The 24,174-nt window shown below is 43.8% G+C and overlaps 1 protein-coding gene across 1 annotated transcript in view; it reads left to right on the top strand.

The window, feature by feature from the left end:
• Window positions 1-24,174, top strand: part of MUSK (muscle associated receptor tyrosine kinase) — a 54,716-nt gene that overhangs the window by 3,440 nt on the left and 27,102 nt on the right. Inside the window, 6 exon segments of the mRNA XM_075726816.1 lie at window positions 1,465-1,591; window positions 5,179-5,330; window positions 6,163-6,207; window positions 6,210-6,289; window positions 6,812-6,951; window positions 23,110-23,236. Coding sequence (XP_075582931.1) covers window positions 1,465-1,591; window positions 5,179-5,330; window positions 6,163-6,207; window positions 6,210-6,289; window positions 6,812-6,951; window positions 23,110-23,236 — 671 coding nt within the window.

Genomic DNA, 24,174 nt, shown 5'->3' with positions numbered 1-24,174 from the left:
CACAGACATAGATTAAAAGTCATTCAAGCGTCTTTGGAGGCAATGGCTGCAATGCATACCTTGCAGAACGAAAGTGATTCACTAGACGTCTCCTTTGATCCCTTCCAGCCATCCTTCAAGTTTTTTACCAGGGCGATGGAAAATGATTCTAAAGATACGTTCAAATAATGTATGATGACAGGTCTGTGATAAGAAGTATTACACAGCCATTAGACTTCTAATCCTGGTAGTACTTTGTTAGAAAAGGTGAGAAACAGAGAATGCGTGCTAGTCATTCCACAATTCTGGAAGACCTGAAGGGCTTTTATGAGCCTGACTTTGAAAAATATAGTGCTATTGTCGTGTTTTAACTCCAGCCAGCAACTAAACACCATGCAGCTGCTCGCTGGCTCCCCCTGCCCTAGTGGGAAGGGGGAGAGAATTGGAAGACTAAGACAGTGAAAACTCCTGGGTTGAGATAAGAACAGTTTAATAATTGAAATAAAGTAAAAGAGTAATAAAAGTAACAACAATATAACAATAATAATATACAAAGCAAGTGATGCACAATGCAATTGCTCACCACCCACTGACCAATACTCAGACAGTTCCCGAGCAGCGATCGCTGCCCCCCAGCCAACTCCCCGCAGCTTATATACTGAGCATGACGTCCTATGTATGGAATAGCCCTTTGGTCAGTTTGGATCAACTATTCTGGCTGTGCCCCCTCCCAGTTTCTTGTGCACTGGCAGAGCATAGGAAGCTGAAAAGTCCTTGACTAGCATAAGCAGTACTTAGCAACAACTAAAACATCAGTGTGTTATCACATTATTCTCATCCTAAATCCAAAACAGAGCACTATGCCAGCTACTAGGAAGAAAATTAACTCTATCCCCACTGAAACCAGGACAGCTATATAAAAGTTTTTTTTTTTTTAAAAAAGAGAAATAGTTCAGTGGAACTTATTAATGACGAAGAAGCCCGAATCTCATGCATTATGCATTAACAAGGAGGCACTGTGCCCACTCCAGGACCAGGTCAGCTTGACTTCAATTTTTGTGCTGTTCCTTTTACTCCCAGCCCATGCAATGCCACACCTGTAGCAGGGGGACAGCCCCACCTGTGTCCTTGCGGTATGTCACCTGGTGCCATGCACCCTGAGGGAGAGGAGGGTTAGAAACAAGGACACACTGGGCTTCCTGGAGGTGCCCCATGCTTGGGTCACTCTGTTTTGCACTCTATAAAAAGAGCACAACAGAAAATAAAAAACCTGCAGCAAACAACAGAAGGTTGCAGCTACAAATGCGGAGGGACCTGTGTTACAGCAAATGTGTGGAGGGTGTGCAAAGCACCTCTGCACTGCAGAAAAAGCCATGGAGTTACCCTGCAGGGACACAGCTGCCTCCGCCAAAGGGGTCTGGCAGGCTTCGTGCCTCTCTCCAGGAGGCACTGGGAGGCTTTCTCATTTTCTCTTCCTTCTCACAGCTCCCTTGATCAGCACTCCTCTGGAAACTGTGGATGCACTGGTAGAGGATGTTGCCAAGTTTGTCTGTGTAGTGGAGTCATACCCTGAGCCGGAGATTACGTGGACACGCAACAGCATTCCCATCAGGTAGGGAACAGCCCCAGCCACCTTCACCATCTCCTGCAAAACTGTCAGTGCTTTTCTTCATGATAAAGGAGATGCTTGGAAACATCAAAATGGGTCTGTGGCAGGGAAGGGGGTGAGTGGCTGTAATTATATAGGAAACTGTGTTCCTTAGGGAGTGACAGGAACGTCCTGGGGGGTGCTCTTGCAGATTCACATGCTTGAGCTTGGAGACAGTTTTTTTCTGCTGCAAGCAATGCAAGGAGTTTGCTCTCCAGCTTCAGACAATGCAATCTGCTGTTTTTCAGTTCAGACATTTATGAAGGAGAAGGATGCTGTATTATATTTAAAAGGAGCATGGCCAGACTTGTTGCCCAAGTATCTGCAATGTGCTTGGAAATTTTGCATGGAAGGGGTCATGTCATGCCATTCTTGTTTGCTTCTAGTTCTGGATCTGACCACAGAAAACTGGCTTCTCATTGTCATGCACTGTCAGACATCAACCACCAGGCATCGAGGTGCTGCCAAAGGCGGCAGCCTTGGAAACGTGTTATGGAAGTTGCTACCATTGCTTTTGCTCTGCGGCTGTAGACAGGCTCTTGCAAAGTAAACTGTACCTGATGTTCCAACTCTGAAATCACATTATATCTTCCACGTGGCTTCACATCAGTTTCACATTCTAGATCGCTGTTAGTGACTCCCTCTGTCAGGGAAAATTACAGAATAAACTCTGTGTAACACAGTTAAGGCCCATTCTCCAAAAGAGATGTCCGTATTAGGCAGATGGTCCCCTGAAGCATGGTTCCTGCTATCGGGGTCAAGCACCCAAAGAGCCCTTGAACCATTGGCTTGGGAGACTCCAAATAAGCTAGCAGCAGCAGGAGGTCTTACTGTCATTTTAGAACAGAATCATAGAATCACAGAATCGTTTAGGTTGGAAAAGACCTTTAAGATCATCCAGTCCAACCATTAGCCTACACTACCAAGTCCACACTAAACCAATCAAGCATAGACTAGACTAAACCATGTCCCGAAGTGCCACATCTACCTGTTTTTTGAACACATCCGGGGATGGTGACTCCACCTCCTCTCTGGGCAGCCTGTTCCAATGCTTGACTACCCTTTCTGCGAAGAAATTTTTCCTAATTTCCAACCTAAACCTCCCCTGGCGCAGCTTGAGCCCATTTCTTCTTGTCCTATTGCTAACTACTTGGGAGAAGAGACCAACACCCACCTCACTACAACCTCCTTTCAGGTAGTTGTAGAATGGGAGAAAAGCAGAATGCTACACATGCATGCTGGCCTTCAGAAATCTTTTTTTCATTGCCTGCAACAGAACCTCAGCAGAACCCCAGTCCTAACCCTCTGACCCTGGCCTTGTTGCAGGATGGGGGTCTGAATTTTCACAGATGATATTTCCAAATCAGGTCACCTTTCTCCTAATTTCTTCCCCACCAGTGACACCATGCCTGAAAATCAAAGCTGGGAGAGGAAGCAATTCATGCAGGACCATGGAGATGACATCCCTTTCTCTCCCCATGGTCTTTACAATTTCAGACTCTCTGTGTTCTAAGATTATCTGAAAACCAGATTGTTTCTCACCCCAATCCCCACTTCCAGATGCCCAACACACCTTTCTGAAAGCCATCCCACTCTATCTGAGACAGAGTGCCTTTTTCACAACATTGACCAAAAAGGAAAACTGACCAAAAAAGCTCTGCTGGTGAGGCTGGAGAGCTCAGGTGCTTCATTCCTTTACTGGAGGCTTCTGGAGCAATGTTAATAGCAACAACTATTTCACTTTCCCAAAGCTGTGCGGCATTAATAGTCATTGCTGCTGGATACAAAAGCTCAGACCAAAGACAGGGAGATAGAAAAGCTGAAAATATTTCTGTTACTTTCCAAGGACTTGGATGAAAGTATTCACACAATGGAAAAGGATCAGATCAGTGGATTTTTTTTCTGAAAAAAACATGTAAATGTATTTATGTGCCTCTGTTTGTGTATGTATCAAACTTCAAAGGGGCTAGCTATTGCAAGCAATAAATATCAGTTATTTTATTTACAAAATTTTCTTTTCTTGCCAAGGCCCCAGCACCCTGAACAGATGGCTAAGCTAACCTTCAAAAAAAACCCCAGTATGTAAACATTCAGCTTCAATAGGAATAGTGCCAGGACAGAGGCTCTTGTCAGCACTAGTCTTCTGGAAGTGTCTTTCCTTTTGGCATCAAAACTTGTGCAAGTAGACCAGCAGGTGCTCTGTGCCGAGTGAAACTGTTACCTGCTCCATCTCCCAGGACAGGGCTGCCCAGGGTGAGCTTTCCTCAGGGAAAGAAGGGAATGGAGCCTTCACGTCTTTTACGTCATGGATGAGTTCAATGTACTCTTTCTTCCCAGGGTGAAAAAGTGGAGACAAGACTGAAAGGAAAAAAGGCTGTTGAAAGGAAATATGTGCCTGTAACACCGTAAATGGCACATTCAGATTGCTCATTGACTGCTGTACGATTTTTAACAAAGACAAAACAGGACATACTTAGGTGTCGGTATTTGTGATGGCTTGGGAGACAATCCTCAGGTCAGATCCCTTTTGCTACCACTAATCAGAATCAAAGGCCATTTGCATGAAAATGCTTCCAAAAAGGATCAACGGAGGTGTGAAGATCAACCATGGAGGAATTTATGAAATGTTATGCAAATCTTATTCCACTGAAGTTTTACTATACTTCTCCAGTTTGCAATGAAAATCAGAGATCAGCACTCTGCTTTCTCACCACCTTTCTTTCTGTCTCTCCCTTGTTCTTGCACATATACATTACATATATACATTTGTATATATTTACACACATATACACGCACACAGAGTTGGTCTTTGCTCTGCAGACTTTGTTACAATATCCCATACCTTTGTTGCTCCAACTTCAGGGCCTTTCTTGACTTCTCTGAAGTCTCCAGGTTAAAGCCTGTTGTCATTAAACTATAGCTATCTTTTCATTGCCTAATCTTTAGATGGCTTCTTTTCTTCAGCACATTTCCTTGCTTTTTTGCTGGTTTGGGTTTTTTTCCAAAAAAATAGACAAAACTGCTCCTGGATGCAGACACAAAACCACTTTGGTTTTGGTTTGCATCTTTTTTTCACAACAGTGAAAATCTTTTCATAACATTACCTGTTTAGTGAAAAAAACATTTACTTTTTAAATCTGAAGGTTTCCTTAAAAAACTTCAACCAGTTCCAGTTCTTGTATAGGCAATCCTTCCCTTGCACTGAGTGATTATACCTAAAACAGGACACAACTGGATAAGATTACTTGTGCTTATGCCATGTCCTTGGCCAGACAGAAACCCAGCCGTGAGACCTACTTACATTATCAATACCTGACTGGAGGAAGAATTGCCACCATGCTGGTGGCAGGCAGGAACTGCATGGTCTATTGAAGATCAAACCAAATCTTAAGGCCCAACTCAACATTTTCAGTGCCTTCCTTCTCTTGCAGGTTGAAAATAAAACATATTGCCATTTGCAGTGCCGTCAGCGGTCTGCAGATACAATTGCAATTCTGCTCTCCATCCCTGGCTGTCCCCCCGTCCCTGACCATCTGTGCTGTGCCCTGCAGGCTGTTTGACACCCGGTACAGCATCCAGAGGAATGGGCAGCTCCTGACCATTTTGAGCGTGGAGGACAGTGATGATGGGGTGTATTGCTGCACGGCAGATAACGGGGTTGGAGCGGCTGCGCAGAGCTGTGGGGCTCTCCAAGTGAAAATGCGTAAGTGGGAATGTAATTTCTTCTTGACACCACGTAAGTGTGTAATTAAGAGCTTGAGCAGACCCTCCAGGTCTGGTAGTTCTGGGGCTCTCCAGCACCCCAGTTGCCTGCAGGTGGGGGCCAGGAGGTGATGCTCTCTGAATGTCATTTTTCTGCTGGTTCAGTATCATGCAAGGGAGGCAAAATTTCTGGTCTCCCAAAACACTGAGATGGAGATCTTTACTCCCAGATCAGCGTAAGCTAAGCCATGTTTTTCTTTGGGTAAAATGAATTTAAATTTGTCCCATATTAACTTTAAGGGAGTTTGATTGTTTTTTTTTCTTTAAGGATCCTTTCTCCTTTTTACTAACATAGTTATAAATCCTTCAATTAGGGACATGAATTGAGTCTACATGCCCTTCTTGTTGAGCTGGAGACAAGCCTGGGTTAAAACTTTCAAAATCGATTCACTCCAGATAAGAGCTTTCACACAAGACACTGTTTATGCGGTGAAGAATGTCAAAACCTGGAATGCAAACATTCTTCAATATTGGAAATACTCTTATCTGGATTTGGATTTTAGCCCAGACCCTAATTCAAATGACTGTCAAACTCCACTCCTGAAACAAATAACCCATGCAAGTTAGCTGCTTTTGCATCCATAAACTGAAACTCTGAATGCTGTGCTTAAGAAAGATTTTTCTTTCCAAGGCAGCTCATGACCTAAGACCACTCTATCTTTCAGCAATGTCCAGAAAAATCAGCAGAGATTTTGTTGCCATTTCTGAACTTGTCCTGTTCTAGTATCTCTTAGCTTAATTTCAACTTTAATTTCTGTCTTTTAAAATTTTAGGACCCAAAATAACCCGACCGCCTATAAATGTGGAAATAATAGAAGGGTTAAGGCTGTTCTTCCATGCACTACAATGGGGAATCCAAAACCTTCTGTTTCATGGATCAAAGGAGAAACAGTTGTAAAGGTGAGTAGAGAATGAAATTTAGGTAATGCTAACTATTTGCTAAAGGTACTGTGTTAAAATATTAGCATTAATTACAGCATTTGTAAATTCTAGTCGCTAGGAAGAAAGCATTTGGAAAATCCAGGGCTCATCTCGTAAAAGTCTACATCTACAATAATTCTGCCTATAAACCAAACATTCTCTGTGTATCAATATTTTATATTACTTATATTTATTACTACTACACATGGCCAAATGCTGCTGAATGCATTTATGAGTGTTCTCGTAAATAAGAGCTACAAGCCACTTAGCTAAGACTCAGGGCTCTTTTGAAGCTATAATTCACTGATCTGCAAAAAGAGGGATGGGTGAGTGTGTCATGACAACACTGAGCAGGAAGAGCTGGCCCCAAATCCTTCTGTTGTAGGACAACACAAATAATTTTCATGCGTGTAAACCCAATCTTTGCAAGTGGGCATTTGGTGCTCCTTGTGTGCAGCCTGCATGTAGAGCCCTCACCTTGATCGCTCCTTCCTCTGGCAGGAGAACGCTCGCATTGCTGTCCTTGATTCAGGGAATTTAAGGATCCACAATGTTCAGAGAGAAGATGCAGGACAATATCGATGTGTAGCCAAGAACAGCCTGGGCACAGCCTATTCAAAACCCGCAACAGTGGTAGTGGAAGGGGAGTAACCCTTGCACCGGGCTCCAGCTCTACATCCCAGCACCTCATGCATACCTGGTTAACTTGAATTAACCTGTCAACATTGATGTTGACAAAAACATCCTAGGGGATGACCCAAAAGGCAGAATAAGGGCAGGGCAGGGCAGGGCAGGGCAGGGCAGGGCAGGGCAGGGCAGGGCAGGGCAGGGCAGGGCAGGAAAGGAAAGGAAAGGAAAGGAAAGGAAAGGAAAGGAAAGGAAAGGAAAGGAAAGGAAAGGAAAGGAAAGGAAAGGAAAGGAAAGGAAAGGAAAGGAAAGGAAAGGAAAGGAAAGGAAAGAAAGGAAAGGAAAGGAAAGGAAAGGAAAGGAAAGGAAAGGAAAGGAAAGGAAAGGAAAGGAAAGGAAAGGAAAGGAAGGAAAGGAAAGGGAGGGAAAGGAAAGGAAAGGGAGGGAAAGGGAGGAAAGGGAGGGAAAGGGAAGGGAAAGGGAAAGGGAAGGGAAAGGGAAGGGAAGGGAAGGGAAGGGAAGGGAAGGGAAGGGAAGGGAAGGGAAGGGAAGGGAAGGGAAGGGAAGGGAAGGAAGGGAAGGGAAGGGAAGGGAAGGGAAGGGAAGGGAAGGGAAGGGAAGGGAAGGGAAGGGAAGGGAAGGGAAGGGGAAGGGAAGGGGGAAGGCAAGGCAAGGCAAGGCAAGGCAAGGCAAGGCAAGGCGAGTGAGAAACAGAGTTTGTCCACTCCCTGCTCCCATTGCTGGCTGATAGTGAAAGGGACGATGCATGGAGGGTTGTTGTCCATGGCTGCTGTGGCTTTGGTGGGATATTTGGCTGAGTAAGGACTCCCAAATACATTTTTCCTTCTGAGTTATGGTTTCCAAGATGCCAACTTGTTTCATGTTTGAAAAGTCCCACCAGACCCATGGGTTATACACTATGGCTTGTGGAGATGGACGACTAGAAAGCTGATGGCCCTGGAAACTCGCTGCAGAGAGCCTGATCAGAGAGAGCTGCAGCTGCAAACAGTGAAGCATTCTGCAGCATTATGTGTATGTCCCTCTACCTTTCCTCTGATTTTCTGTTTGAATTGCTTGATTCTTCAGGTAAACAGAGCTTTTCTCTTTGAGGATTTGAACATTTTCTGTCTGCTAAACTGAACACCGGATTGATTTTTCAGTTTCTGGTCTTTATGTGTTCAGTGTCTGTCTCTTACTGACAGAAGGTGTTTCCTTTGTGGTATAAACAACACCAGTTTCAGAGTGCTGAGACGAGTGGACTGCAGGGGAACCTGAATGTAGGCAATGAAGCATTCAATGTTCCTGAATCCTATAAGAGAGTTTGGGTTAAGCAAGATCTTGCAGAGAGGGAGGAAGGATGACTGACTCAGTAGATGAACTAGTTTTTATTTCTTATTCAGAATGACTGTACTGTAGAAAGTGGAGAAGGGTCTCAATTTGCCTAGTAAGCTTCAAAAGATTGTTGTAGGTTGTATTTGGCCTGGGACTATCAGAGGTTACTTAGGGTGCCATCCCATTTCTAAGATGACCATTGACTTTCTTCTGGGAGCAGGATCAGGTGTATTAAATCCAACTATAAATTACTGCAGGTCTGCTGTTTCCCTAAAAAATGCATTCATTTTTCAGTTTGTTTTGTTTGTTGGTTTTTTTTTTTCTTTAATATTTACACATACAGACTTCAAGTATGTTAGAATTTCCTTAAATAGCTTTAAAACAGGAAGGCAGCTATTCCTAATCTAGATTCAGAGTGGTACTTCTCCTGAGCTAAAACTGATGTGGCAAACTGAAGACACTTGGATCTGGCTGTGAACAGATTGTGTCCTGGGTTTTGGTTTGGCCCCATCATTGAGACAGTGGCCAAAGGCTTGTCAAGAATTAACTGTGAATGGCAAATACTCAGTGCCATGCATACAAACCCCCGCTCCATGCTGAAGGACCTCAGGCACTAGGATTTTATTACTCCGGATGTACCAGAGCTAGTTAGGGAATCTAAAAGTGAGCTGGAACTGCACCAAAATCAAGGTTGCTAAGGCTGATATCTTGTTTTGTCCCTGTCTCCAGATTTATGCAGCTGCCTGTTAATTCAAGGAATGGCAAAATAATCCACAAATATTCTACTTGCAAAGGAGAGCCTGTGTGTGCTCTTTTTAAACCAAGGAAGATTAGTTCTTAATTAATTGATGGAAGCTCAGTGCTCCCACACAAATTATCCTCTCATGTTCCATTCATGTGTTGGATGAACAAAGCAATGTTGTTCTCCAGGCTTGCCCTGGTTTCTCTGGTAGGGCACCCATATAATATACCTTGTTTCAGGCTGCCACCCAAACTAGACTGATGCATGTTTGTTTTACTTCTTTGGCTTCCAAAATCCAAAGGTAATAATCCTGTCTGCAGCTTGATGTGTATACAGTTCCCTTTCCCTCCCAGTATTTTTGATTAATTCTCATGGATTTTTAGCATACATATATATGCACATACCTGTGTATGCACACAGGTATGTGCACACACATACATCCCCCCATGCACCTCTTCTATCATTACTTTTAGTATCCCTCCCCTACTACCTCTCCTACCCCCTTAGTATCAGCATTTTTAAAATAACTCCAAGTAAATAATAATCTGAAACTACTCAATGCAGGAAAATCACACTTCAGTCAGTCTTCTTTGAGCATTCACTATGTTCAGAAAACTTATGAATATGTGTTGCTTGTTGCTTCTCTGTAATAACACTACAACATTTTTTCTTAAATCTTGATGCTACCATTCACTGGAGTTACCACCCTGCATAGTGTGGCTTAATATTAGAATAAAATGATTAAGCATGGCTGGTTAACTATGAATATTTAATCCTGAAGCAAATGCCCATTCAGAGAGCAGTGCAAATACTTATGCCTAGCTAAATCTAGATCAGGCAGGTCCTGGTTTCTGAAAGAGGTTTCTAATTTTCTGCTGTCAGTTTCCATTTTATTGGGTTCCGTGTTAGCCCTGCAATTAGTTTCAGACATTGTTCAAATTGCAGAGTTGTCTAACTTCCTGAAAGATTGACCCTCTGCCTCCTGCATGTGGACAGGATCTTAATGCATGTAAGGTCAGGCACGTGCTTAAATGACTTGCCGAAGCTGGGCCCAGAAACTACAGCAAGTCTCAAATACGTAAACTATCCTGGATCCACACATTCAAACTGATCATAAACTTGGCCCAAGTGTTTACACCACTGAGGTACCTTACAGTGCTACTTCTTGTCTGGTTTCAGTGGTCCAGGGTAAAACAGTTTGAAAAATGCTGCTATTTTGATTTTCCAAATATTTTTTCTCCATTCCTTATTGGGGTCTCCTCAACATTTAAAATACTTGCCTGTATTTATTACTTCTAAAGCACAGCTTTAATATTTTTAAAGCTTTATTATTTCTAAAGCAAAGTTGAAATAATTTGAGCAATGAATTTGATGAATATTCAGGCACAGTTCCTGTCAGGAAAAAGAAAGTAGTGGAAGCCTTTCTTTGTGGAACAGATTTTTCAGTTGTTCCTGAATTCCATCAGTGAATGGGGGGAAGGAGACAAGGATCCTCTGGGTGCTGCTGCATGGACTGGACCTAGCCAGTGCTGCCTGCTTCCTCTCCTGGGGTACATTTCAGGCACCAGAGTTCAAAGGATGAACTAGTGAACTCTAATCAGTTAATGAGCTATAGCGTCCAGAACTGGGTCCAGGATTTTAATTAAAAGTGTTGAAAAAATCCTGTCCTTTTGGACTGTGTTTTTCCCCAAGTTTGGGGCAAAACCACATGAATTTGGACATGTGATGGTGAAACAGATTCTCTCCTTAAAAGGCATAATCCATTCATGGTGGAAATGCAATCATAACCCAGACTGCTGGGTCTGTGAGAAGAGCCAGGCTCTTCATTGGATACTGTGCTGAGCCCATGGACAGCACTGTCCCCCCAAAAAGGCTGCCCAGGGTGCCTGAAGGGTGTTAGGAGGAAAAGCAGAACATGGGGCATCCCCTTGATTTGACACCAGGGAGCAGGCACAGGAGGTTAGGGATGGGGAAAGGGCACAAGAGGCAAGCGGTGACCAAGAGAACCAAGTGAGCAACGATGCAAGGTAGGCAGCCCTACTGCCGAAGGTGGGTTGCACACTATTTTTACGATCCTGGTGTGTCCCGTAGCAATAAAATGGCACATGCCCCTGGTTTAGCTCTGAGGTGACACCTTGGAGGAGCATAGTTGGTTCTTCCTGACATGTGCTGAGGTCACTATGAAATGGTCCTCCACCAGCTTGCTCTTTTCCAGCTGTGTGGAAGCTGTATGGCTGTATTAACTCAGCTTTCCCCCCATTAGGTTCCTTTGTCAAATTAGTTACAGCCCATGAAACTTACGGAAAAAAGGACTAGTAGAAGTACCGGCATGAAGCAGAAGTGCAGTAGGCAGAAACAAGCCTTCTCTACACCGCTTTGCAAAGCAAAACAAATGAACAATGATCAGTTTGCTGGTTCTGTTAAAATTAGCACATGAGGATGACTTCCTGTTGCTCATGTACATCCAGAGTGTCGCAAATATGATTTTTTTACATGGCTTTGATTTAGCAGCAGTTTAGGATTTATTAATATTTTTGAGATAAATCACAAAATTAGATTGTATAATTCTTAACACCACTTAAGCATTGGCCAACTTAACAGAGCAATTCAATGGAATTTATTACAATCAAAATAGCAACTTAGTAAAAATTTGAGAATGGCAAGGGTCACCTGAAACTTACAGCAGGGTTGCACACACAGATGGGGTTTAAATCCAATCAAATCACACACACACACACACACACACACAGACCAACAAACAGCTCTAAATCAAATTGCACAGACCGATAGACAGACAAACAGTTCTGAATCAAATTGCACACACACACACAGACAGAGGTTGTTAACATGTGATTAAAATTTCCCTTTTCGTGAGTTTCATGAATTACTCACTTTTATGTGCCATGCATTCATCAACGGACCAGTTGGTGAACCTCATGAAATCAGGCCTTTGAGTCCTCTCAAAATCGTTGATGGACAATCCTTCAATCCTCAAGAAATGTACCCTGAGAGGCATCCCAGCTGAGGGGAGTTACTGGGTCATACAGCCCACTGTGGGTCCCAGAGAGATCAAAAGGGCTCCATTTTGGATCGCTATTTATAGGACCTCGAGGTGATTGGCTTTGGTTGTTATTTTACACTCTGGCCACGATTCGGGCTGAGTCATTCTGGTGTACAATTTAGGGAGCAGACAGCCCAGGTGTGGCCAATTGTTTTTAATGTGCAAAATAAATTCCACTGGATGATTTTGCTTTAACCTCTTGCTATCTTTTTCAAATGTGGTGCTTATAACCCTTATTCAAAGTACAGACAATTCCTGTATCAAATAAGAAGTGTCTATTGCAAAACAGTAATAAAACAATACATTTTGCAATGACTTACAGGCTTGATTGCCTGACCTGGGCTCTGTGTTCTGACAAAGTTTTTTGCTCTGTTTTGGAGAACATTTTCTTGTCTCCTTGGGGGAAGAAAAGTGCCACTTTATGAATTGGCAAAATGGGCTCCTGTCCTATACATTCTTTATTCTTCAAACAAAAAGTCACAAAAAAAATTGAAAAGTTGACCATGAATTGCTCATGGCTTAGAAGTAACAGCTGTTTATAGATGAGGCATAAAGCTATAAACCATATGTTTCTTTATCAGCCTAGTTTTCAGCTTCAAATATGGAAAAAGCATTTAATGGAAATGAGTGGAGTTATTGCCATTAAAAAGTATGAAGGGTGGTGGCGGGATTAGGCACTAACACAACTGAAGGTAGAATGTTCTTCTGAGAGGTGTCCTTCCATTCCAACAGAAGCACATGTGTGGAAGTCCTCTGCTGCAGGAAGACAGTCTGAATTTTCTACTGTGCTTTTTAGCCTTGCATACTGGGACTTTGTGTGCAGAAATCCTGAAAAAAAGGTTTTTCTTCCCTGAGGATGAGGAACAACCTTCCTGTTGTTCCTTTCTAGGTGTTGCACCCAGCCAGTGAAACTTCTGATGTTCCCAGTTTGCCCAGTGATGCATTTTTAATGTTGAACAAGAAAGAAAAAGGCCATAAATACATGGACTGTAATGTGAAAGGAAAGAGTACACAGATGGTCCTGTTGGTTGTGTACGGGGTTAGATGAACCTCCATCTTGTGATTTACATGAAGTTGATCTCGGTCTCCAGCCTGTGGCACCAGAGAGTTGTGGAATTCAGGAGTTTTGGAGTATACTGTGCAATAAGGTTTAGTTTTGAAGTCATTGTACAAAGGCAAATCTGTCAGGAAACAACCAAACAAACAAATTAGCTAGGACAAGTTCTGGAAGATCCAGTGTGCTCATCAAGAAACTAACTGGATTTTCCATGGATTTAATAACATTTTGGATCAAACCTTGTATGCCGTTTCCAATTGGCTGAACTGGGCATTGGTTGATGGCTACCGATCCTTTCTTTATCCAGACAGTTTCATTCATCCCTCTGTCAAAGTGTTGCTGCTCCACTTCCTCCTGTGCTACTATGTGACAGCACAAAGCAAACAAATCAAAACCAGGGCAGGAGCAATGTTCCTCATGCTCCCCTGACTTAGATGTTGTTTGTTTTTGTGTTCCAACCCTGGTCGATAGAAGTCTTTTCCTGCCCACAGTTTATTGCTTATTACTAGCTACTAAAATAATACCCTGCCACAGGCCACAAAAATGTTCCCCTATAAGCCACTTGTGAGAACCGCCTTAGCCTTAAAAATAGGAAGGTTTTCCTCAGAGAATCATCCCTTCAGAGCGAAGGATCTGCCAGGACACGGGTAGATTCAGTCTAGACTTTTGATTTGGTTTTTAATTGTTTTATCTAATTCTTGGAGGCAGTGAGGGGACAGCAGACTAGATGATAATAGAAAGCAGTGCCTTGGCTATTTAGTTAACAGACTGTGCCCATGTAGTATAAAGCACTAGCTTCCTTCACCTGCTTTGTGGACCGTTTATGTAGTTGTGGGACACATTTGCATCACAGATAAATCAAAAGACAAGAAAGTCACACCATAATTCAAATAACAAGAATGAAAGTATATATTTAGTCCAAATCTATCAATTTGGATGGACCACATTCCAGAGACAGGCCCTATTTCAAATGAAAACTGACTCCAGATGTGCCATCCAGAAAGTTTTCTACAGTTTTGTGTCAACATGTCTGTACTTGGCGTAGATGAAATAGGAAAGGGAGATACCAAAAGACTACCAAAGCAGACAGTCAGCACTGTTACCCTGACTTTTGCTGCCTTGCCCACAGATCAGCTATTGACGTGAAATCTGAATTTTAACTGTGCCATCTTTGAGGCAGGATGTTTGGGGTGAGATGGATTGCCAAATAGTAGACTGACAAGGAAGTTTGCAGTCTTGCATTTAAGTGCTGGGCAAAATTTCCTCAGGCAAATTCTGATACTAGCATTGAGGAAGAGTGTTTGGTTCTGCCATGAGCAGAGGCAGAAACCCTGGGAAAGGCTTGCCTTCCCTGTCCACGGTGATGCTGGTATATGTACCTGCAGGCAGTGTCCTATGGCAGTAAATGGTGAATACTGCAGTTTGCTGTTAAAAATTGCAAAGGGTTTGCGGGGAGGGAGCATTACAGGAGAAAAAAATAGTACTGAGCTTGCCTGTAATTACACCAGAGTAATTGACTGGCCTCAGCAGGGTGGCATGGGTGTAACTGAAAGCCCAGAATATCTCATTAAATCTCCTCCTACCTATTGCGTTCACCATAGTTATCCCAAGGTTCTCGGATGCTGCAGATATGACCATAGCCCTAATTACAGGGTAACAGGGCAAGCTGCAGGAAAAAGAAAACAACCCCAGACCTTCATCAAATGAACAAACAAGTATGAGCTATTAAATTTATTCCTAAGACTTCCTCTGCTGTGACACAGGCATGAGGCGCATGCTGCCTTTGAGTAATTGTTGCAGGGTGGCCTCCTGCACTGAGGAGCTGCAAAGCAGGCCTCCTGGGAGCATGAGGTTTCTGACAAGGCATATATGAACAATTCTTCTTTAATGGACATTTAAGCCTGCTGTTTACTTTTGCCAAAACCTCTTTCCCCTAACAAAGAGTTTGGAAAGTCACTTAAAAAAATATATGAATTTCTCACATCATCATGAATTGTGGTTTTAAGAAAAAAACAGATATTGTGGACAAAATCCCTCTGGCTTGTGAACTGTGCTGGGTAGCTAGGAAGTGTGCACTTCCTGCACAACAACAAAGAGAAGCGAGGCTAGAGAATATCCATAGCTGTCAGATAAAGGGGGGCAGACCAAACTGAGACAACTTTCCTGAAGTGGCTGCCTTTTCACACTGAGAAACCAAGACAGAGCTGGGGCTGAAGATACAGAAAGGAAGGTTTTGACGGCAACCTGGAAATTTTATAGAATTGATGTAAAAGTCCAGTTTTGGTAAGCTGTCTGTGGACCAATACAATTTTTCTGAGGCTGATGCCTTCAGTCTTCCAAGGACCTCTTTCTATCTTTCTCATTCAGGTAGCCTTGGTGGAGGTGAAAGCCCCATTCTTATTTTCCACTGTAACTGACTCTTCCAAACTGTACAACTCTAGATTTTGCTTCTAGCACTAACACCAGTTCTAGGGTCACACAATATTTCTAGGGTGTGTGTGCCTATAGTATGGAACAGAAAGTGTCTGCTGTTGTGCTGCTCTGTATAGGAATGGACCCCTTGCATCTCTGAAATTGGATGTAGCCCCAGGCAGTCCCTCCCAAAAAGTGTATCTCAAAGTAGGAGTTGAGTGTAGGGAATGAAGATGGTTCTCTGTGTTAGGACGGACTAGCAGAATTTGCAGTGTTGAGAATCAGGCATGCATGGTAGATAAGGTGAGCAGGGAACAGGCTACTTGCTATCTCCCCAATACAAGAAACTTCCTAGCAGCTACTGCTAGCAGCACTTCAAAATAGAAGAAAGGAAGTACTTTTCACATGGCATGTAATTAATTTATGGCACTGCTGTTACCCATCAGTGGATACCAGATGTCAGGATGCTGCAGGGCTTGTATCAGTTTTGGGTATGCCAGTGATTCTCGTAACTGCCTGCTCCATTCCTGAGAGAGGGAGAGAGGGAGACTTTTGTGCAGCTGTGGAGATTTCAATACATGCAGGCAGACTGGCTGCCTTGGTAGCAGTCATGATGGGTCATGATCACGACTGGAATGAGCCAAAGAGTCGCTTTTTGACTCAGGAGACTGGGAACTTCTTTTCCAGTTTGACATGCCGTAATGGGTAATGGCAGAATTAAAGGGCACATGATGTGTCTCTGTACTGCAGAAAAGCCAGAACATGGGGAGGTTTAGAAGGGTCTTTCCTTCAAAGAAACCAAACACATATATAAGACCAGTACTGACATGAAAAGAATTTCCTTATTAATTTCCTTGGGAAGTAATTTGAACACATTATCCTCACTTGTCCTTGAATCTGGTGTTTGCTCTGTATATAGAAATGAACACTTGTACAGAACAGGTTTTATATAGTTACACAGGATATAAGCTATCTATTTACATTTTACTCCTGGTTATTATAGCTTTGCATATTTGCAGGGTCTGCTTTTAGGATTCCAGAGACATCTACATGCGATGCAAAGTCTTTCACAGCTGAGAAGTTCCTGTGCTGGCTGGTGCATTTAACATTATATGAGTCCTTCTGCTGATGCAAATTGTCCTACCATCCATAAATCTTGGAGCTCACCCTAGAATAAGGTTACCTTGAAAAGCTATTGCCTTGCTAAGAAAAACTTGCTTTGATATTGGACACCAGAGCTTAGAATCTGAAGGCATATGCTTCAGGATGGAGATGTTGTGGTTTCCTCCATCTCCCTTCCACACAGATCTTGAATTGTCCCTGCTGTCCTTCTCACAGCCTCAGGCTCCAGGTTGCGTGTATTGCTGTGCTGTCTGGCCTGTGCTGCGTGAGGTGTTAGAGCTACTGCAAGCCTCAAACCTCCCAAATCATGTATCAGGAGCCAGAAGAGCTTGGAGATTTTGAGATTTTGTACAAAATGCTGATATTTCAAATGCATTGGGGGGTTCTCCTCCCAGATTACCACGATAACAAGGTAAGGGGCAGGCGGATGATGAAGTACTGCTTGCTTACAGTGCTTTTGCAGCTTACTCTTTTGGGTCCCACACCTAATAGTGCTGCTCCTTGAGAAATAATACAGTGGTTATGTGCATTTCTTATTCTTTTGATAATCTGTATATGTGTGGTTCTCTGGCAATAAGCATGTTTGGACAGGGATTAAACAAAATTAGGTAAGCAATTTGATAGAGATAAGTGGAAGTGTCTCATATCAGCTTTGCCTGTGGCATTTTGCTCCTCTTTGTGATTACTTGGTAGGCTTGCAAAAAGATAAATGTTGCAGTTTTGATAAGAAATACTCAGACATCAAAGCAAAACTGACCTTGCAGTTATCCTGGGATTTAATTATTAACCCAGCAGTTTTGGAAGGGAGTAGGAAGGTGGCAGCACGCCTTGAGCAGTGGCAAAGGTACAACGTGAGCTGTTCCCATATGGAGGTGTGTGGTGAGCCATGCGAGAGCCCATTGCTGCCACTGCGAGAGGAGTTGCTGACCATGCTTACTGAAGAATTTGTTTGTTCTCTGAGCTGGGATTCAGTCCCGCCATGTCAGCTGCGGAGACTGTACCTCGCTTGTTCAGCCTTGGCTCTTGGCATGCAATTAGCTGCTGCACACAGCTCAGCATGGCGCTCTCTGCGACCGCTGATCCAGAAGCGTGACGTGCAGCCTGTTTTCAGCCCTGGTATTTCAAGAATTGTTGGGATTTTACATGGATTAATTTGAAATGTCAGAAAACACAAATGGTCCGGCTTTCTATGTACTTATAAATGTATTTGTCAGACCTCCCCTCATCTCTCACCAGTAGGAAGGAAATGGTAGCCCCTCTGCTTGTTACCTCTCCTTGACTGTCTGGTTTAGACTTGTCAGGAAGAGTGAATGGATGTGAAAGGAATGAACCTGAATGGGGATTTAGATGACTGGACTTCTCACTGGCAAAAGACTGCAAACAAATTGGCACAAGTTTATGGTTCTTCAGAGCATATAGGTGGCAAGCATAAATGATTTTTTATGGATTAGTAAGGAAAGCCCAAGCCCAGAGAAATCCTCTGTAGAGAAGGAGCCATTTCAATCTGTCACGCTTCAGGTACAAAAGAGCTACAGGAATATTGGCAAATGTGAACAAAAAAAAGCCTTGCAGTTTAGCTCCTAAATGCTTACACATGAATAGTATGCAGTGCAAAGGCTTTGCCAGGGTATTTATATCAGGAAAGTTTCTGAGGCAATGTGTAACTTACCAATTCACCCAGCAAGGTAGACACATTGGTTCTCAGCACGGAACCAGCTGTACCAGCAGAAAAGGCCTTTTGCACATAGGAGTTCCCTTTACCAACTGTTTTTTGCAGCTTAGCTGGAAAAACATTTCAGCGTTAAGACCTGGCTGTAATCACCCAAAAAGCTATTTTTCATGATAGAAACAAAACAAAGTGGAGCAGGTTGAGATATCACAGCTGGCAGTATGGATACGCCAGGTCTGGCTCACATGTTAGACCAGGCTCAGACTGCGGTGGGAAGGAAGCGTGCACCCACTGTCAGCAGGTGGTTGCTAACACAAGTTTAGCTCTCAGTGGCCTTACATCAGTTTGGACTATCAGGTATGCTTGGACATGAATATGCATGGGTGTTGACAGGCGGGATGTTGACAATTCACATACATTGGCAAACATTGCTCATGTTCTCTGAAAGCTGAGGTTCACCAAATCCAGTGGAGGGTCTGGAAAAAAAAAAACCACCCCACACCTCAAAATCAGTGCTTGGCTTGGCCTGGTGCGTCAAAGCCAGTGTTACAACTCATGAAACCCTCGCTAAAAGGGACGTCTTCCTGCAGCAGGGCTGTGCACAGAAGGGTTCCCCGTGAGCTCTGGGCATCATTTTGCCCTTTTCTGAAAGCAGGAGCATGACCCCAGGCCACCTAGGCTGCTGCCTGGATGCGAATGGCCCAATCTAGCCTGCTTTACCAAAAAAACAGGCCTTACCCAGTCAAAGGGCAGGCATCTGCCAGGACTGCAGGATCGGGCCCCAAACACTGGAAATGAAACACAGCTCAGTCAAAGGCAATGGGAAAACAAAGTCACCTGGAAAGAGTTAGCCGTTCAAACCAGGGGCTTGGGGGGGGGACCCTGCTTTAATCTTTTTATAGTACAAAAATTTCGTGACTGAGTTAAAGCCCTACTGTTTGGACTGGATGATGTTACCTAATTCTCAGAAATGAGAGCAGCTGGCTGCGGTGCAGATACCTCCTAGCAAGCCCTGTAGTGCACAGCACATCATTTAGCAGGGCTGTAAAAGAAAGGACATTTATTAGGGGGCTTGGGAGTGAAACTTAACGTGCTGGCTTGGCTTTTAGCTGGCTGGATTTAATTTCCAGCTCCTCTGTTTTATTTTCCACAAATAAACAAATGAAGCCCTCTTTGCCCGCTTTCCCTAACTGCTTTTTGGCATGCCTTTGGGTAAATCCCATGCTGAGAGCCTGGGGGGTCTTGATGTGAATATTCTTAACCTTGTGGTGATGCACCTAAACAGGCAAAGGTCCTGTCAAAATCCACTTTCGAGAGGATCTGGTAAAGGACAGCAAGTAACGGAGGTGTTAAAAATTGCTTGATTGTTGGGAATTTTCACTCTGAGGCAAAATGAAAACAAAGCTATGTCCTGAGCTCACCAAATAATGTGAATTTTACAAACATTTATTGCCACTTCCTGTTCCTTCCTCTTCCTGCCTTTCACCTGCCTCTACCCACCAGTTGCTTAGGTTGGCACCACGAGGGTCACCATTTCTTCCTCACTTTTGCCTCTTTTCTTTCTTTGTGTAATACAGTGGGGGGAAAAAAGTCATAGTTTTGGGGTCTGGGTTCCTCTGTTTAGCTACAGGACAGATTTCCTTGCTGACGCGGTTGTCAAAATGAACCTTGAGCTTATCCTGGTGGTCTTGCCCCACTTTGCACTGGTGGCAGGTGACGCTGGCTGCTCTCACACAACTCATCCTGGCTTTCGCACTGCACCCGAGTATGTCGGCAGCAGTAGTGCATCCATCATCCACCCATAGATGATGGGGCTGAGAAATAGCTGATGATATTCTTTTAAATGTTGGTTCCCAAAGTGATGAAGAGCCCTTTGGAAAATGTGTCCCTGGGTGTGCCAGTCAGCGGTGCTCCAAAGCCTGTTGGGACCTGAGGAGTCCAGCCCTTGCCCCAGGGAATTTCTCACTTAAAAATAAAATAATGTAAAAAAGCCCAGTTATTCCATTCACAGCATCTAGAGCTAAGTACTTAAGTTAAAGAGCTAAACTTTAAGTAAAATACTTTTTAAAAGCATGCACATATAAATACTTGAAATGTTGAAGTATTAAATCTGTAACTTCAATTTTCAAAGTCCTGGATATGCACACAGGGCACTGGGGATAGCAGGAACTTCCATTCTTCCACACTTTGGAAATCAGCTTATTTCCTTATAGGCCCAGTTTTATTTAGCCATCCCTCCCTGTGCTAGATAATATATCTGCAGTACTATCCACAAGAAACGTGTATGCTTAGCAGCTGTGGCTGGATTTTTTACTCCTGTATTTGGTGTTTTAGGCTTGAATGGCCTGACCCTTTGCCTTCCCTATGCTGACAGAGAAGCGCTCATGCCATCAGTGTGCTGGGCTACTAAAACAAGTGCTGTACAGGATCAGTGCTGGCAGCAGGACCCCAAAGAGCAGGATGCAGCTTTCTGCCTCCCTGCAGGCACCATGTGTGATCCAGACCAGCCACTGTGCTCGCTATGGCTTTGCTCCCCTCCTGTGCAATTGCCATCATTTTTGCAGTGCACCTTTTTTCTCCTGGATGACAGCTCCTCGCAAATTTTGGGAGAGCAGCCGGTACAGAGGAGGGCATACATGCCTGTGTCTGGCACTGCCTAATGGGGTGCTGTTAATTCATCATTGTGGTATTAACTAAGCTAGGCAGGATCTGAGCAGCAGAGTTGTCAGCCAGGCAGGGTCCCAGCAGCACACTGAGAAACCAACAGCAGCATGAGAAAAGCACTAAGGGCTGTATTCTGGCTCTGGGAGCTAATGTGCTAGCTTCAGCGGGAGCCATGTGCTGCCAGGGGACAGGCCCAAAAGTTTAGTATTTCTCTGAATGAAGCATAAAAGTAATTATGAACTTGGCCTGGCGTGCTTGGGGCTGAATTTGTAACCATCTGGTGTTAATGGCCTGAAGTGAAACTTCAGGCAAAGGTTTCATTTTGCTTATTATTTGTCAGGAAAGTCCCTGGCCAGCTACTGCAGCTTTCCTTGTTAGTGGTGGAGCTTCATACCTGCTGCCTCGCCAAGGGGCAGGGGGGATGCAGCAGCCCTGATGCTGCTCTGCTTTGACTTTAAGCAAGTGGCACTGAGCATTGACAGTAGGGACTGCTTGGAGACTGTAGAGAAATTAAGAAGCTGAATATAATACATATCCTCCCACACTTTTTACTTCACTGACATTAAATTTAATTTCCTAAAACCCCCTGCCCAGGAGCCTGTTGAATGGCTGTGCTCTGAAGACAAAAAAGTTTCTACGCTGAAATGTACTCCTAGCGATGCCTGTCAATGAGCAAAAGCTGATTTTAGGCTCTTTGTTAACACAAATCTCAGCGCCTTCCCAGGCCAAGACTGGGTGGAAGGACTATAAAAAAAGCATATAATTTTTTTATTCCAACTGAAATTTTGCAGACAAAGCCTTCCCATCCCAAATGGCAGGGACAGATGTTCAGTTTCTGAAGGAGCCCTCACTGGTCTACTTGCTCTGCATTGGAGGTCTCCATCTGGGACCAGCCAGTGGCCAGTGCCAAGAGGTGTGTCAGGCAAACAGAGACACAGAAGACTGTGACATGATCAGATATGTTGGTAAGGGGAAACACACAGATAGCAAAAGTGGCAAACAAGATATCAGGCTTGTTTGAGAACTCCAGGAGAAAATCTCCTGCTTACTAAAATTTCTGATGGAGACTTTTAGTTGTTGCTGTGCAGCCCAGAAGGCAGAGAGTGAGCGTTACTCACTAAGCATGAGAAATTAGAGTAAAAAATGGCATAAAACTATTCAGCCTGCTTCTTCACAGACATTCAGGCATCTCCATTAAAATTTTTGGGTCAAAACTCAAATGTTCCACATGGGAAATGTCTTTCTTCTCTGTTTTCCTCTATGTGGTCCAAGTACAGCAGCTGAAATACAGCTTGTGAAGGCCATCAGACTTGTGTTTCTGCATCGAAATAATTTTTCAGCAAAAATACTTCAGTTCTTCTTCTCACACACGCACAAAAAAAAAAAAAAAAAAAAAATCCTTGGGGCAGGGAGGTGCTTATCTTGTTTATCTTCAAACTGCCCAGTAACCATATTGCCACAAAAGAAGCAAGAGCAGTAGAGATGAAAAGTCACTTTAAAAACTCACTTTCCCCCTGCAGTCTCAGCTTCCCAAAGTCTTTGCTGGCCATTTCCCCGTAACTCAAGGTTAGATTCTCTCCCCTTAGGGCATGTTGTTGTGACAGGGAAAATGCTGGGGTTTGCGTCTCTCCATGGTAAGTCCTAATCACTGTGATCACACTGAGGAGCTTATCTGACCTTTAACCTTCATGGTATGTGACGACACTGGTGGTCTCCCTTGATGGTTTTGAACAAGTTTTGCATGAGGTCACTTGGCAGGGCAGCATGGTAACTTGCCACATATTTGCTGTAAGCTGTCCCATCTGCACGCTACCAATGGGTTTGCCCTTGGTTTTTTTGCACGTTACCTCCTCTGAGGCATCGAATTCAGATGGTGTAGAAATTTCCATAGGTAAAATTTTGGTCTGTAAGGTGCAGAACATAACCATGCCAATAATTTTTTTCTCCTCCTTGTCTGTCTCCCAAGACTGTTGTTTGCTGGGAAGCACATGCTATGCTCCGCTTTTGTTCGTGGGGCCGTGGCTTATTTCAAGACCCATTGGGGAGGAAGCATCCCCATGCAAGCACAGCTTCAGCTTTACATCGCTGTTCAACTAGTACCTTTGTCTTCTGCAGTTTTTGCCAGAATCCTGAAAGCTCCCGAATCCCAAAATATCACCTTTGGGTCTGTGGTGACGTTGCGGTGCACGGCGACTGGCCTTCCAATCCCCACCGTCACCTGGCTGGAAAATGGGAAAGCTGTAAGTGCCTCTTTTTTCATGCTTTTGACCCCAGAGGGCTGCTAGAAGCTGGAAGTGCAGCCCAGGGATTAAAATGTGGGGCTGGGAGCCAACACCTGTGGTTTCTATTCCTGCCTTACTTAGCACCTTGCTGTGCAATCAAGTTGAGCCCACCTTGCCTCCCTGCTGCAGTTTTCTCCTCTGCAAAACACTCTTCCCCTTCTCCAGGGTGTTTCATGGGTTAATTTGTTAGGGTCTGGAAAGCCTGAGATGAAGGATGCTTTAGATGCTTACAGCCTTCCTCTGAGCCAGTGTTTCTAGGACTTCATCATAGGTTTAAATGTTTCTGCAGCCACCTTTGCTCTCCCTTCTCCTAACGTGGTAACAATAACATGGCAAAATTGCTTATTTGACAAAATAATACAAACTGAGGTAGTATGGTAGAGCAAACTGTCTTGAGGCAAAATACTTGTAGGACAGCATATAGGCACGGCGTATTTGCAGATGAATAGATCTGAAATTTTCTAGACTGACCTAGGGGACACACTGAAGTATGTCATCAATTTATTCCTGGCTAGAAGCACATCCTCAAGAAAGGCACACCCTCCAGGGGCAGGCACCAAAAGATGCAAATCCACTGCTTCTCACAGGAAATTGTTTAGTGGTCTAATTATCTTGACCAGTTAAAATAGGTGTCTGCTTTGAATTCATCTGGCTTTCATGTCCGTGTGTAGGCTATTGCAATGCCTTCACTCCAGCTAAACTGAAGAGCCACTTGATGCATAATATTGCCTCCCTGGGAGTAAATGGTGCACCACAGTCACAGCAGCTCTGCAGCCAGAGCCTGCTGTGGGTTTCCTCCAGTCTTCACCCAGTTATGGTGGACATGTTTTATACTCTCTGTGGTCTTTCAACAGCTTTTTTAAGGATGTGCCTGAGGGCATGATGCTGTGGAGGCA

This window comes from Pelecanus crispus, chromosome Z (assembly GCF_030463565.1).
Source record: "Pelecanus crispus isolate bPelCri1 chromosome Z, bPelCri1.pri, whole genome shotgun sequence".
NCBI classification, from domain to species: domain Eukaryota; kingdom Metazoa; phylum Chordata; class Aves; order Pelecaniformes; family Pelecanidae; genus Pelecanus; species Pelecanus crispus.
This window is presented reverse-complemented; position numbering and strand designations above follow the sequence as displayed.